The 12,702-nt window shown below is 32.8% G+C and overlaps 1 protein-coding gene across 1 annotated transcript; it reads left to right on the top strand.

The window, feature by feature from the left end:
• Nucleotides 1-1,500: 1,500 nt before the first annotated feature.
• On the top strand, nucleotides 1,501-6,190 carry Bma-lgc-47 (Uncharacterized protein; the record flags this gene model as incomplete). Its single annotated transcript, XM_001899251.2, has 9 exons — nucleotides 1,501-1,765; nucleotides 3,075-3,269; nucleotides 3,468-3,694; nucleotides 3,796-3,874; nucleotides 3,956-4,119; nucleotides 4,332-4,354; nucleotides 5,309-5,414; nucleotides 5,737-5,797; nucleotides 6,126-6,190. 9 exons carry the CDS (start codon nucleotides 1,501-1,503, stop codon nucleotides 6,188-6,190), a joined length of 1,185 nt encoding a protein of 394 aa, XP_001899286.2.
• Between the last annotated feature and the right edge of the window lie 6,512 nt (nucleotides 6,191-12,702).

The raw sequence follows: 12,702 nt of genomic DNA, 5'->3' as shown, positions 1-12,702 counted from the left end.
ATATATAAATAAATACTTTGAGAGTTTTTGAAAATTTTTCAGGCAGTGAAATTGTGGCAGCAGGTCGGGTGAGACACTGTCACCTAGCAAACATAAAAAACGCCATGCAAAAGAACAGTTCAGCAACCAGATTTACAGGATTCAAAGTTTTAATTCTAGCCCCTAAACTATTTAAAACCTATTGGAAGATTTTCAACACTATATTTGTTCAGAGTCTATTTTCTAGCACAATGAACCTTAGCGGAATAAGCACTAAAATGGCAATTAATAGTGAAACTTGCTTCATTCAAAAATGCTTTTTTTTACATGAAATTTTAGGTGCAATAGTTTTATGGTTTCAGTTGCTTCGGTTCAGTTCTAATATATTCAAGAACTTTTTTCTTATCTTCCACTGTTTCATTTTCCTACTTTTATTTTTTTAAAAAAAGAAAAAATTAAATACCGTTTCCCTTTGTTTCTCGGAAAAATTGGGTTGGAATACCGAAATTGATTTATTGAAAGACAAAGTTAAAATGGTTTACTGCTTTAAATTTCTTTAGATTTGAACATGAAAACTTGTAGTATAGCACATTTTGTTCTTGAACAATTATTGCTGAACACATTTTTCGCTTGAGAATTTACTAGAGAACAGAGTTTTAGATATAATATTCCGACTCAAAATTCAGGGGATGATAAGGTTGATGAACTTTTGAAAATTGCCAACAGCAATTACTGGCTCTCTCTTTGCAGTAGTTCAATTAGTAACCATATCTTTTCATTGTGTACTGTATATCACACATGACATGATGATTCATGACCAATTACATTCAAATAAAAGTAGTAAATAGATAAATTATCAGATAGATAAGTAAATAAACAAATATATATATAGTGAACGAATAAAATGCAAAAATGTAGGGGGAGGATCGTGAACCCACACAAAGAACCAATTAAGAAAAATGCCAATGATTTGCACAAAAGTAATTTTACGGCACTAAAAAACAGCAAATGTTGAACAAATGTGATAAATTCATAAAAATTATGACTCGAATTTTTTCTGGTAGAATAGAATTGATTAAAAATAGTTTCTTAGAGATTTGACCATGCTATTGAACACTAAATATATATATATATAAAGAAAGCTGGAATTGGTCAAAAAGCTAAATCCATGTTATTTGAAACAAAATTTATACTGCTCATTTCTCAAAAATCAGGCTTTACTGGAAATACTTCAATGTATAATCGAACCGAGGAATAAGCATGTTGTCCTTCATAAAGTTTGCTTTTAAGAAGCTTTAGATATTAGCTTTTGAAATTATTGATTATAACAAGCAATAGCTTATGTCTTCTCTTTCCTTGGCTTCTGCTTTGATGCCTTTAGAAGACTAGAAAAGAGGGTTGAGCTTGAAGCAGTGAGCAACGAAGATTAAATAAAGAAGAATTACTTTGACATCCTCAGTAGTCACGAAAACTCCAACAATAACAACTCTAACAAGCAAGATTGTCCGCATTTAGGTAGCCATGCCACAAAGAACGATTCTATACTGCTCCACTCAGATTTTCTGTCTGCAAAAAGTGCTAATGCTGCAGTTATGTGCAGCTGCGGTAGTAGCCTTCCGTCCAGAACACTGCTCTAATGATACTGATGTTATGGATCATCTTTTAACTGAGGCTGCACTTCGCCACAATCGTCATAAGTTACCGTCTAGACCAGTTATTGTACGAATCGAAATGTGGATTCAAGAAGTAACTTATGTTTCTGAGTTAACTCAGGATTTTGAAATTGGTACGCTTAGATTAAAACCTTCAAAATATTTCATAAACTAAAATTATACGGTATTGAAGTTATTTAGGAGGTCTCTTGAAGATCAGTCTAACGGTTAGTTTGACGATAATTTCTTAGGATTTTTTTTAAAATTCTTTTTTGATTTTTTTCTTTTGAAAAAATCTTCGTCGATGTACCCGTGCTGTACATGATCCATTGTGGTAACACATTCTATGACTCTGATCTTAACCAAGGTAATTTCATTTATTTTGTACAAGTTGTGAATCATGAAGTTTGCTGCTTTAAATTTTTAATCTAATTTTCAAGTTTAAGAATAACATATAATTCCGGTTCTAGATTACTGTGCTAGCACTCTATTTATGCATTATGACTTGAATGAATATCTTTTATAAATCTGAAACTTGTCATCAAATTGGCTGTATTGTTACTTCCAAGATCTTAACTTCCGAAGCTTAGTTTGGTTTTACTGATTTTCACGCTAAAATCTTTTTTTTTTCATTTCAATGAAATTTCTGCTGAAATTCAGAAATTATTAAGCGTTAGAAATGTGCTTCATATACAATGAGGAATATATTTATTTTAATTATGTTACAACTATTATTTCATTTCAAATTCGATTGTCTACATTTTAATTAAGTGATCTATTATTTGTTCTTTGATTCGTCTGTCATTGTTTTGAGCTTTTCCAAGCATAAATTTCATATACTTCAATAAAAAATTTTTTGAAAAACCAATCCTCATAAAAGTATGAAAGAAAGCGGAACAAATTTTGTTTGCATACAGATCTTTCTAGTACTATTAACTTAAGAAATAAAATTTGCTTGAATAAAATATTAAAACGAATATATGGTATTATGCATCGTCTAAAAAGTTCCGTTCTCCAAATTACTAATTAATAAGTAGATAATTTGGATATCTGAGCAAAAGTAGCTGATTGGCATTTGTTGATAGAGTTTTACAAAATATCAGAATTAATTTTTTCATGTGTTTCCATGTGAATCTGTGTCAAAGTAAAAATAGTAAAAATTTTGAAAAAATAGAAGAGAAAAAAAATAGAAAATGGGGTGGGAACAAAAAGGCACGCAGTAAGCAATTTAAATTTTTCTCCAGTTTTAAATTGATTTTTTCTAATTTTCTTTTGCAAAGTTATCTTTAAGTTTAGTTCACTTTCTTCTTTTTCCTGCTAACACCAAATTACGAATGAACCGAACGACTACTAAGGTTTGAAGATATTTTCTGGAAAGACGGATACATATTTGATCTCAAATTTATTGAATCAACTTATAATATTATAATAAAATCTTTATAGATTTGTATGTGAATGAATTTTGGGAAGATCCAGCACTTAACTACGAGGTGCTTTCCCCATGCAACGGCAATTTAAGTTTTGATCACAGCATCCACGAAAGTATTTGGATTCCTAACACTTGCTTTATCAATTCCAAAAAGGCACTTATCCATAGCTCACCATTCCGGAATGTTTTTCTTATGGTTTTTCCAAATGGTAAAGTTTTGGAACTTCTGTCTTTAAAGATGCAAACGATGATAAAAGTGAAGAGAAATGTTTATTTCGTCTTTTTTTAGTTAGCAAAAATGACATTTGAACATTTAATATTTTTAATGATAAATGATCATATCAGTTATTGGATCTAAGTCTTGTAAGCGACACTTTCCTTTTTCTTTCTGTAATTTGGTATTTCAGGCTCAATATGGTCATGTTGGCGTATTAAGAGCACGGGTCCGTGTCATATGGATTTGCGCAACTTTCCAATGGATTCTATATCGTGTATGCTAACATTTGAATCCTATAATTACAACATTCAGGAAGTACGAATGAAATGGAATGAACCTCATTCTGTACTGATGTTTAAGGATATCGAATTACCAGATTTTACTTTGGTCAACTACACAACTTCTGTCATTGAAGCTGTAATCTTTTTTATATAATCGCTTCTTAATTATTAGAGACTAAAAATATGCTGTATCAGCTTCAAATTTAAATTTATTGTCAATTACAATGTAATTTGTAGGAGTATGCAGCGGGCTTATGGGATGAACTTACTGTTTCATTTACTTTCAAAAGAAGGTATGGATGGTATATTTTACAAGGTAAGTTTGTTCTTAAATTATTATTGAGTTTTTTGCAAAAAAAAAAGAAAATTATTAATCAGAATAATTTATATCGTTCAGGATACATCCCAACGTATTTAACGATATTTATCTCATGGATACCTTTTTATATGAGTCCGCGAGCAATGCCAGCTCGCACTATGATTGGTGTCAATTCTCTACTTGCAATGACATTCCAGTTTGGAAACATTATAAGGAATCTGCCACGAGTATCATACATTAAGGTAAATTCCCAAATTATTTTTAAACTTCACATTTATTGATAATTCTGGATTTTCCTGGAAAAGAAAAAATGATGTTTTTCCTTAAATTTCCACAATACAACACGGAGTATTGATTCTTCTTTTCACAATTTCTAACTTAAACTCTAAAACTTTTGAAATTCTTTCAAGTTCCTATAATAGTACATAAAATTGAGTAATAAATTTTATTGCAGGCAATTGATATATGGGTTTTAAGGTAAGCCTTTAAATTATTTATATATATATATTAACTTCTGCAAAATATTTGCAAAAATTTAATTCTCAAAAAGTTAGCAACCTCTTTCATTACCAGCAAACTAGAAGATTTAGTCTTATTTTTTGTCCTTCACTTCAATTTATTTGGAATTTATGCATCAGCAATCAGCCAACCTTATTTTCCAACTTATCTCATTGCTTTTATCATTTTTTAAAACTGTGTCATCACCTGAAATGATTGCATTCGTCCTTAAAGAAATAAATACACACATTCTGAATATTTAACACTTATTTTTGGACATTTTTTATAGTCTAATTAAGTCTGAACACTAACTATTTTGTCTCATTACTTACTCAGATAAGCAACCACCCTACAAATATGATTAGATTATCTAATCCTTGCCACTGAGTATAGTGGTAAAGAAGTTCATTAAAAACAGAACTTCATATCTTTTTTGAGATTTTCATTCCTTTCAACTTCTAACGGTACAAAAAGATGACAACTTCATGTTTGTGGATATTTGTCTAATGAAGCTATTAAAAAAGATCTAAACCTTATCAGATTCAATTTTCCTTCCTTTCACTAGCACCAAAATTTCAAATATCACTCAAAACTTCCTTCAGTAAAACAGGGAAACATACAGTAAGTTTTTCCGACACTTTTTTACGTCATTTATGTCGAAAATTCATATAAAATAATTAAGGAATATATTTCACATTCATATTAGAAATAAATGTGATATCAGCAACAAAGAGGAAAACATTATTTGTCGTTAATTTGATAATTTGACGACTGAAATCAAAACTATTGAAAACTATTAACAAAGATAACAACTATGTACACTGAATTGCATAGAAATCTGATGTGTCCTCACCAAAAGTCGAAAATTGGTTTTTGAAATTTCCATCATTTTTTCTTTATTTTGAAAAAAAAGAATACGAACCGTAGTTGCAGTGGGATGACTTTCATTTTTGCATCGCTGATCGAACTTGCGATGGTTGGTTTTATGAATCGGCACGAAGGTCGAGCAGATACCAAACCGAATCATATGCAGAAAAATGTTACTTTCCTGCTTTTTATATTAGCAAAATCCAGAGCAACAACCCTTCCATTTATGGTAGTAGTATGGAACACAGAAATGTGAGACTGTCTTGAGAGATTAGAAGCGGTCTTCTGAGATTCTTTCATGATGTTAATAGCAAAGTATTATGCTGTACGCATGAACTCTGTAATTAAATTACTTATGACTTGAACTCTTTAAATGAATATAACTTCAGGTTTCTGGAACATGCATCATGCTACATCTTGAATTAAAGTAATTTTTAAAGACGACTCAAATCAGGATCTTAACCAATAAATATCTTTTAGATCTCTATTTTCAGAGGAAATTATCCATTCTGGATAGTGAAAAACTAGACCTATATTCCAGAACAAGCTTTCCTCGTAAGTTGGTTATGCTATAGAATCGTATATGGTAGTTTATTTTAATTGTGATCTTTACGTCTTCTTCGCTAGTTTCAGAAAAACTTCGATCAGTTTTTTTACCGAAATTTAAAAAATCGTTATAAATTAGAAACTTCCCATTCTTATTTCTGGACGAGTTTGCTTCTCATAACAGATGAGAATATGAAACGTGTCAAGAGAACAGCACAATCCTCACATTAAATAAATAGACATTTTTCGAATTTCTAAATTTTTATTTAATTCTAATCATCTGTCATATAATAAAAGCAAATTCGATGAATCGAAATGTGATTTAAGGAATTTTCAGTGGTGTATGCAACGTTCAACATGATATATTGGGGTTATTATATGAATGGACTACTTCTGCACTAGATATACTTCTGACTTTGAAATAAAACGTCTTCTGCAAGTCCCAAGAATGTGCCTAATTTTGGTTTTCTGGATGTGCCTATTTTTTTGGTTTTCGACCAAATGTTTGAATTTCAATAATTAATTGATTTTCTTGTACCGCTGTAAAGCAATAATATTTAAACCAGTCATATCAACAAAGACACATGACAACATCCCATAATTCCAAGACGATAAAGTTTCCCCTCCGCATGTGATCTTCAATCAGCCCTAATTTTTGACGTAGATTCGCTTCACTCACATCAATCTTGCTTTGTTAAGGAAGCGCACAGAAATATACTACCAATTTTTGCGATAATGAACGCTGACACTGATCTTTAAGGAAAATTTAAACAAAAAAAGAAGTTTGCTTCAAGCTAGGAAAAGCACAAAATCCTGGTTTTGTTACGTCAGAAGTCAAAACCAAGTAAATCCTTAATATGTAGAAACAATTAAAAGTTATTGGATATTTCCATCTCCTAAGAAATTATCATAGAAATGACTTTCAACATTTTTCGTTAAATTACGGTGGAAACCACGTCACCATTTACATGATAAGGTTATACTTTTCCTATAAGCGTAATGAATTTATTGGTCTGAAAAGTGGAATATGCATCAAATATTTGGAATTAATAGCAAAAAATGTCAAAGTTTACTGCGAATCAGGCTCAAAAAAAAAAACAGGTGACCAAGATACATTCATTGGTTTAACATAATCATGAGTTTATCATAGCAATCGTGTCAGCAACGTATAGTTTGGTATTTGAGGCAAATGATTGCGTAAACTCAGAAGTACAACCTTTTTCATGATTTCATGAATGGAACTGAATTCCAAAATAATACTTGCCAATGACCCCAAGAATAAACCTACTAAAAGATGTGGGTAGACAATGAAGATTGTGTATCATTCGGAAATGCGTTATCGTCCGTGTAAATGAGAGAACAAAATAAGTGAAACTAAGGAAGGTAAATGATATGTGATGATGTGAATGTTTTGAAGGAGTGAATGAGGGACGGAACAGGAAACAAAAGTCAAAATATGCATTGCTTGGGATGGATGCATCGGTTAGATAAGATTTTCCTCCATTACACTGTTTAACTTAGCAGAATGCCGTATTTGTCTCTTCCAATCTTATTCTGTTATTAGTTGTATGTCTGCGAAACTGATATTGGTGAGACATCAAACATTATGTAATTTCAAGAAATACCTAGAATGTTTGAAGTGAACTGGTATGGTCACAAGGAGATCTATACTTCATGCGCTAATGGTATTGTCTTCATTAAGTGGTAAATGGTTATTACAGTTGTTTCGTATAAATTTCCTTGACCAGGCATCAGCAAATTTCAAATGTGAGAGTGATGCTTTTTAAGAACTGGTACAGAATTTTGAGCTTCATCTATTAGGTGGTAAATAAGGGCTGAACAAAAAACTGGAAAGTGCCCATCAACGATTTACGCTCTACTTTTTAGCAGCTACAAGTGGCAGCAATAATAGTGATGAGAAACAAATTCAGCTTGTATCGGCACAATGTCTTCAGTTTCTACCCAATTCCTTATTTGCAAGGACGATTACTACCACCGTGAAAATTCAATTAGGAATGGAGTGACTTCATCGGAGCGTTGGATAGTTTACAAATATGTACCTGTTTTGTTAGCATTGCGCTAAAAGTCGTAATTGGCTTTGGATTGAAAGCACTCTTGAAAGTACGTCACTGATGTTTACATTTATCGTTACCCGATCTAGAACAACTGCATTCACACACATGTGCACACACCCACATACACACATACACACACACATATGCAAAATTCATGCAATTTGTGTGCTTGATGTATTTGACATATAAAAATTATGCCCATATTGTGTCTGCATGCATGTACATATGTACGTATGTATAAGAGTTTGTGGCAAGTATGTGCGGCTAAATTTGGTTGCCACAATGGAGCGACTTTGTTATTAGCAGCAGCATCCGTTTTGCAGAAACACTTTTGCTGCAGACAAGAAGGAATTAAGAAGAGGTTGGCTTGCAGCGCAAGAATCTAAGTTGAGTGATCTTGTAAGCAAAGAGCGGCTGCTGCAAGAGGAACCGAGCGTTCCTTTCAGTTACTGGCAGTGAATACATGTTTGGTACACGCTGCAGCTGCAATAGGAGAGCAGTAGTTAGAACTACTGCAATCACCGTCATCGTGTTGGGTGGTTCTGTCACCTCCGCATTCTTGCTCTTTCTCTATTTCATAGGTATGCATTGTCAGTTTAGGATGCATGTCGTCCAGTATTGTTTACCCTCTAATCAGCAAGCATCCTGGGTATTCCCTTTGCTAGTCCCTCATTCCTTTCTTTTCATTTCTGTGGCTGTGGTTATTGCTAATTTGGTTCATTTCACTTGTTCTAGATACTTTACGTTTCATACGCACTTGGGATGCAGATCCGGTTTGTTTCTACCGGAATAATTCCGCATCACAGCTTCACCTATCATTTAGTGCACAATCAACATTTCCAGTTCACTTTCTTTTCAGCATCACACTTACTTATTTGTCCCATCTCCCCTTCCCTACTCATGTTGTTATTGATCGATTTATGTATCTCCGTGCTGTCAATTAGAGCATGTTCGCTGTGAGGAAAAACATGAAAAGTACGTTGTGCTGTTACGATTTTTGCGAGGCAAAGTGTTTATCACTCGTATCTTGCGCGGAACTAAAGTAAACGGGGCAGAATTTTGCCGTGGTTTCATAATTTAATTGTACTGCTTCATTAAGTTACGAAAATGTGTTAGCTTGCGAAATTGTCCTGTTTCTACTTTAATGTTGAGATTATCTGTTTCACTAGATCTGTTTTATGCTACGTACATTGTTTGCTCCGTTTCTTGCGAAGTAAATGAGGAAGTGAGGACATATATTTATTTGCTGTCAATCTGAATGTCCTGTCATTTTTGTTTTTATCAGTCATCGTTTAGTAGTAATTTTGTGTTGATATGAGGTAATTCAAATATTCACTCATTTCATACCATTTTTTCCCTTACTCTGTGACTCTCTCTGTGCTACATATTTGGGTGCAGTTAATCAGTTGTCAAAATCTTTTTTATATGTGGAATGACTGAAATAACACTTTATAGCGGCTTTTTATAGCGTTTACGACCTCTTCCAGTGAAAAAATACTCTTCAACAAAAATAGGTTGATTAATAAAATGCGTTATTTCTTTACTATTTGTGATACTGTTGTTGTTTCGTCCGATTTGATTGAATACTTCGGATTATAGATCTCTTTTAAAATTTTGTGTTGTGGTAGCATTTGCGGACGTAAGCTAATGTGATTCATTTTACGGCATTTGGTTCATTTATTCTGCAGTTAAGAAAAGCCTACTTCTTTGTTGCAGACTGATAACACACGTCTGTTAGGGTAACAGTAATATAAATTGATTAGATCTTTGCCATTAATATTTTTTAAAAAGGTTGTTCAAGTGTTGATGCCGTTGTTGTCTTTCTTTCATGTCGTGTAGGTCATATGTGCGGTAAAGTGGAAGGTTGCTATTGCTGCAGATGTCACTTGTCGTGTAATTCAGTTTAATTTATTCACTTATTAGGTTTTCGACGCTTGAATGTTCTTGTCTGTTACCTCTACGACGATGCAGATGTTGTTACTGTGAGGTGCTTTAATTTTTCACTTTACAGTAGTTGTGCTATTCGGTTATTGTATTTTTGATTATGCTAATAGTAAAATTGTTTATAACTCTGTTGAAATTTCTTGATTATGGGATGGTCTTTTTGTTGAGTAGGACACTCACAAAGCTTGGTAGTAAATGAATTTTGAATTATGGAATCTCGATTAAAACATCTTTAGGATTTTGTTTGATTTATTGTTACAGTGCATTTTCGGTTGCACAGATTGCCATTTAAATTATCCTCCTTAGATAACAGCATTAAAGCTTCACAGTTTACTGCTTCTCTTTGTTAGGTCTTATTAAAGGACCATCATTGGCTGAGAGCGTTTATAGTCAGGAACGAAACGTATCAAAAATAAAGGAAGCCATTTTAAATCTCATAACAGTTACTGTGTAATAATTATGCAATTATTGTTAGCAGGTGTTTTGTTGTCGTGAATAATGTTGGTTGAGTAATTCGACATCAAACTGGACAGACATTTTTTAGTCATTAGAGGTAATGCAGAGTGATGAATTTAAAAAGCATCTGTGATACGCATGAAACATATGGACGTCAATGATGTCCATGTTTTTTGTCGTACTTGTTTGTTGGTGGATATAAGATGTTTGGTAAAGGTAAATTACTCTTATCCAGAAATAGTCTCTCCTTTATCTTTTTTCGTTGCCACTTTTTTTTTTCACTGTCTTTTATTTTTCGCACTTGTCTATTTCTTGTAATGTTTTCCCATGTTATTGTTTGATTTTCTCGTTCTAACATATTTACATGATGTCACAAGAGTCATAAGAGGTCAAAGTAAATGACTCTTCGACTTCACTGTTGGGCAGGAATTGGCCTACACTTATTAAAATAGCAGCACACTTCGATTTTATACAGTTTCTATGACTAGAGATTATATGCATTGCATTAAATACGCGTAAATAGGATTTCCTTCATATAATATTCATCGTTAGGCATTTTCTCGATACTTTTCGTGTATCATTTAGGAATTGTACTTGATTGTTAGATCTTCTGTGTTTGCAAAACATCTCTGGAAGATTGGGGTTGCATGCATGGATTCGTTCGCTTATTCAGTGTTGATCATTATTTAGGTTACATAATGGAAATTCTGTGCAAATAAGTCATCAAGTGTACCAAAAAACAGTTTTTCAAATACTAGGTATAAATACAGTGTTGTACTATAAAATATTAGATACAACAAGAATGCATGCGGTACGCTGGTTGGATTGTGGGAATGTGTTACTACGCACACTTATTAGTTTCTCTAATGACAGTCGTGTTATCGTATTCTGGCTCATCAGGATATAGTATTTATGTTTCAAATTTTAGTTTACTTTGGATATGGCATCCGGGGGCAGCAGTGAAGAGGCGCAGCTAGCTCAGTGTCAAGCCTATGTGCAACGACATAATATTCAGCAGTTGGTCAAAGAAGCGATTGTTAGCTTGTGTATAAACAAACCTGAAAATCCGATCTTATTCCTCAAAGAACATTTCGAAAAGTTGTATAATCAACGATCTCAGGCATGTTATTGATATTTTATATCAAGTTTGTGGTCAGAGAAGCTGGATTGATAGGTATGGCGAAGCTGAAGTTGATGTGGAGGTTTTGGTTTTTTTCTCTTAAGGATTACAGGGAACAAATTTTAGTTGTACTCTCCGACATTCCTCACTGGCTGCTGATGTGTAAAGTTTCTGTACATTTTTGAAGTAAAGTATGCCATTATTGGAAGCTTCATTAAATTTTTTCTCATTTTCATTACAATATGCAATTTCCAAAATTGCTGCACTATCGTGCCTGGCAATATTTTTCGTGTTGTTTAGAGCATTATTCAATTGAAAAGGAAGATGGGAATTTTTAGTGGTCGTTTGTACCTTACTAACTTGTTGAAAGCATTCCATCACCGGATTACTGATTTTCTGACTAGCGCATGCTTTTTGGAAACCATTTTAGATAGCTTAGGACGTGTAATTTGATTTTCAATATTCCTTTGCTTTTTAATGCCTTTCTGAGCAATTTAAACGAGACATAGGTAATATCTGTTTCATGTATATCTCACGTAAATGATGTCTTCGCAGATTTTTTGTTTGTTTTGCAAGAAAAGAGTAATCATACTCAGAGTCTGAATAATTAGAATTTGCTCTCGAGACTTTTGATCATAGGAGAACTTATTTTGTTTGGCTTCTAGGAGGGCTTTCGGTAAAATGTCATTCAAAAAAAATTATACTAATTTGAAAACTAGTTTCTATTTTGTGAAGTTAAATATTTTAACTTGATAATTTGAATTATTTCAAATTTGTTGTGTTTTGTGTTATCAAGTGATAATTTGAACGTTCAGATTCCTTTTCGTAGAATACGGAACTCATATTGTGTATTTGCATCTACATTTATTTATTTATGTCCGTGAATATGTCTAATTTTCATAAATTTGTTCATGTGAATCATGCTTTGAGTATCATTAGGTGATTAGGAATTTACAATTAATAAGATGGAAGGATGTTCTTATAACTAAACGTTCATTTTTCTGAAAGGCAGCCAGATGGTTGATGCATTTCATCAAATTGTGTAATTTAATAAGTGAAATAACGAGAGTTGTTATAGTAACACTAATCAGTCTATACTGCATACCATATTCATAAGTATTACTACAACTCTTTTTTTCACTTTAGATAGATATAACGTATAACCCCAAACTGTTTGTTACTGATGCACGTTACCCATTTTCTCAGCGATCTAATAAGATGGAAGGATGTTTTTATAATGGAGGTTCGATCTGTTCTGCGCTTAGCCCCGTTGAAATAGAAAGTAGAGTTAAAGTAAGGACTAGAGTGAGGCTGCAGTA

This window comes from Brugia malayi (assembly GCF_000002995.4).
Source record: "Brugia malayi strain FR3 genome assembly, contig: Bm_v4_ChrX_scaffold_001, whole genome shotgun sequence".
NCBI lineage: Eukaryota > Metazoa > Nematoda > Chromadorea > Rhabditida > Onchocercidae > Brugia > Brugia malayi.
Note: the sequence above shows the minus strand (reverse complement) of the source record. Positions and strands in the feature narration are given on the sequence as shown.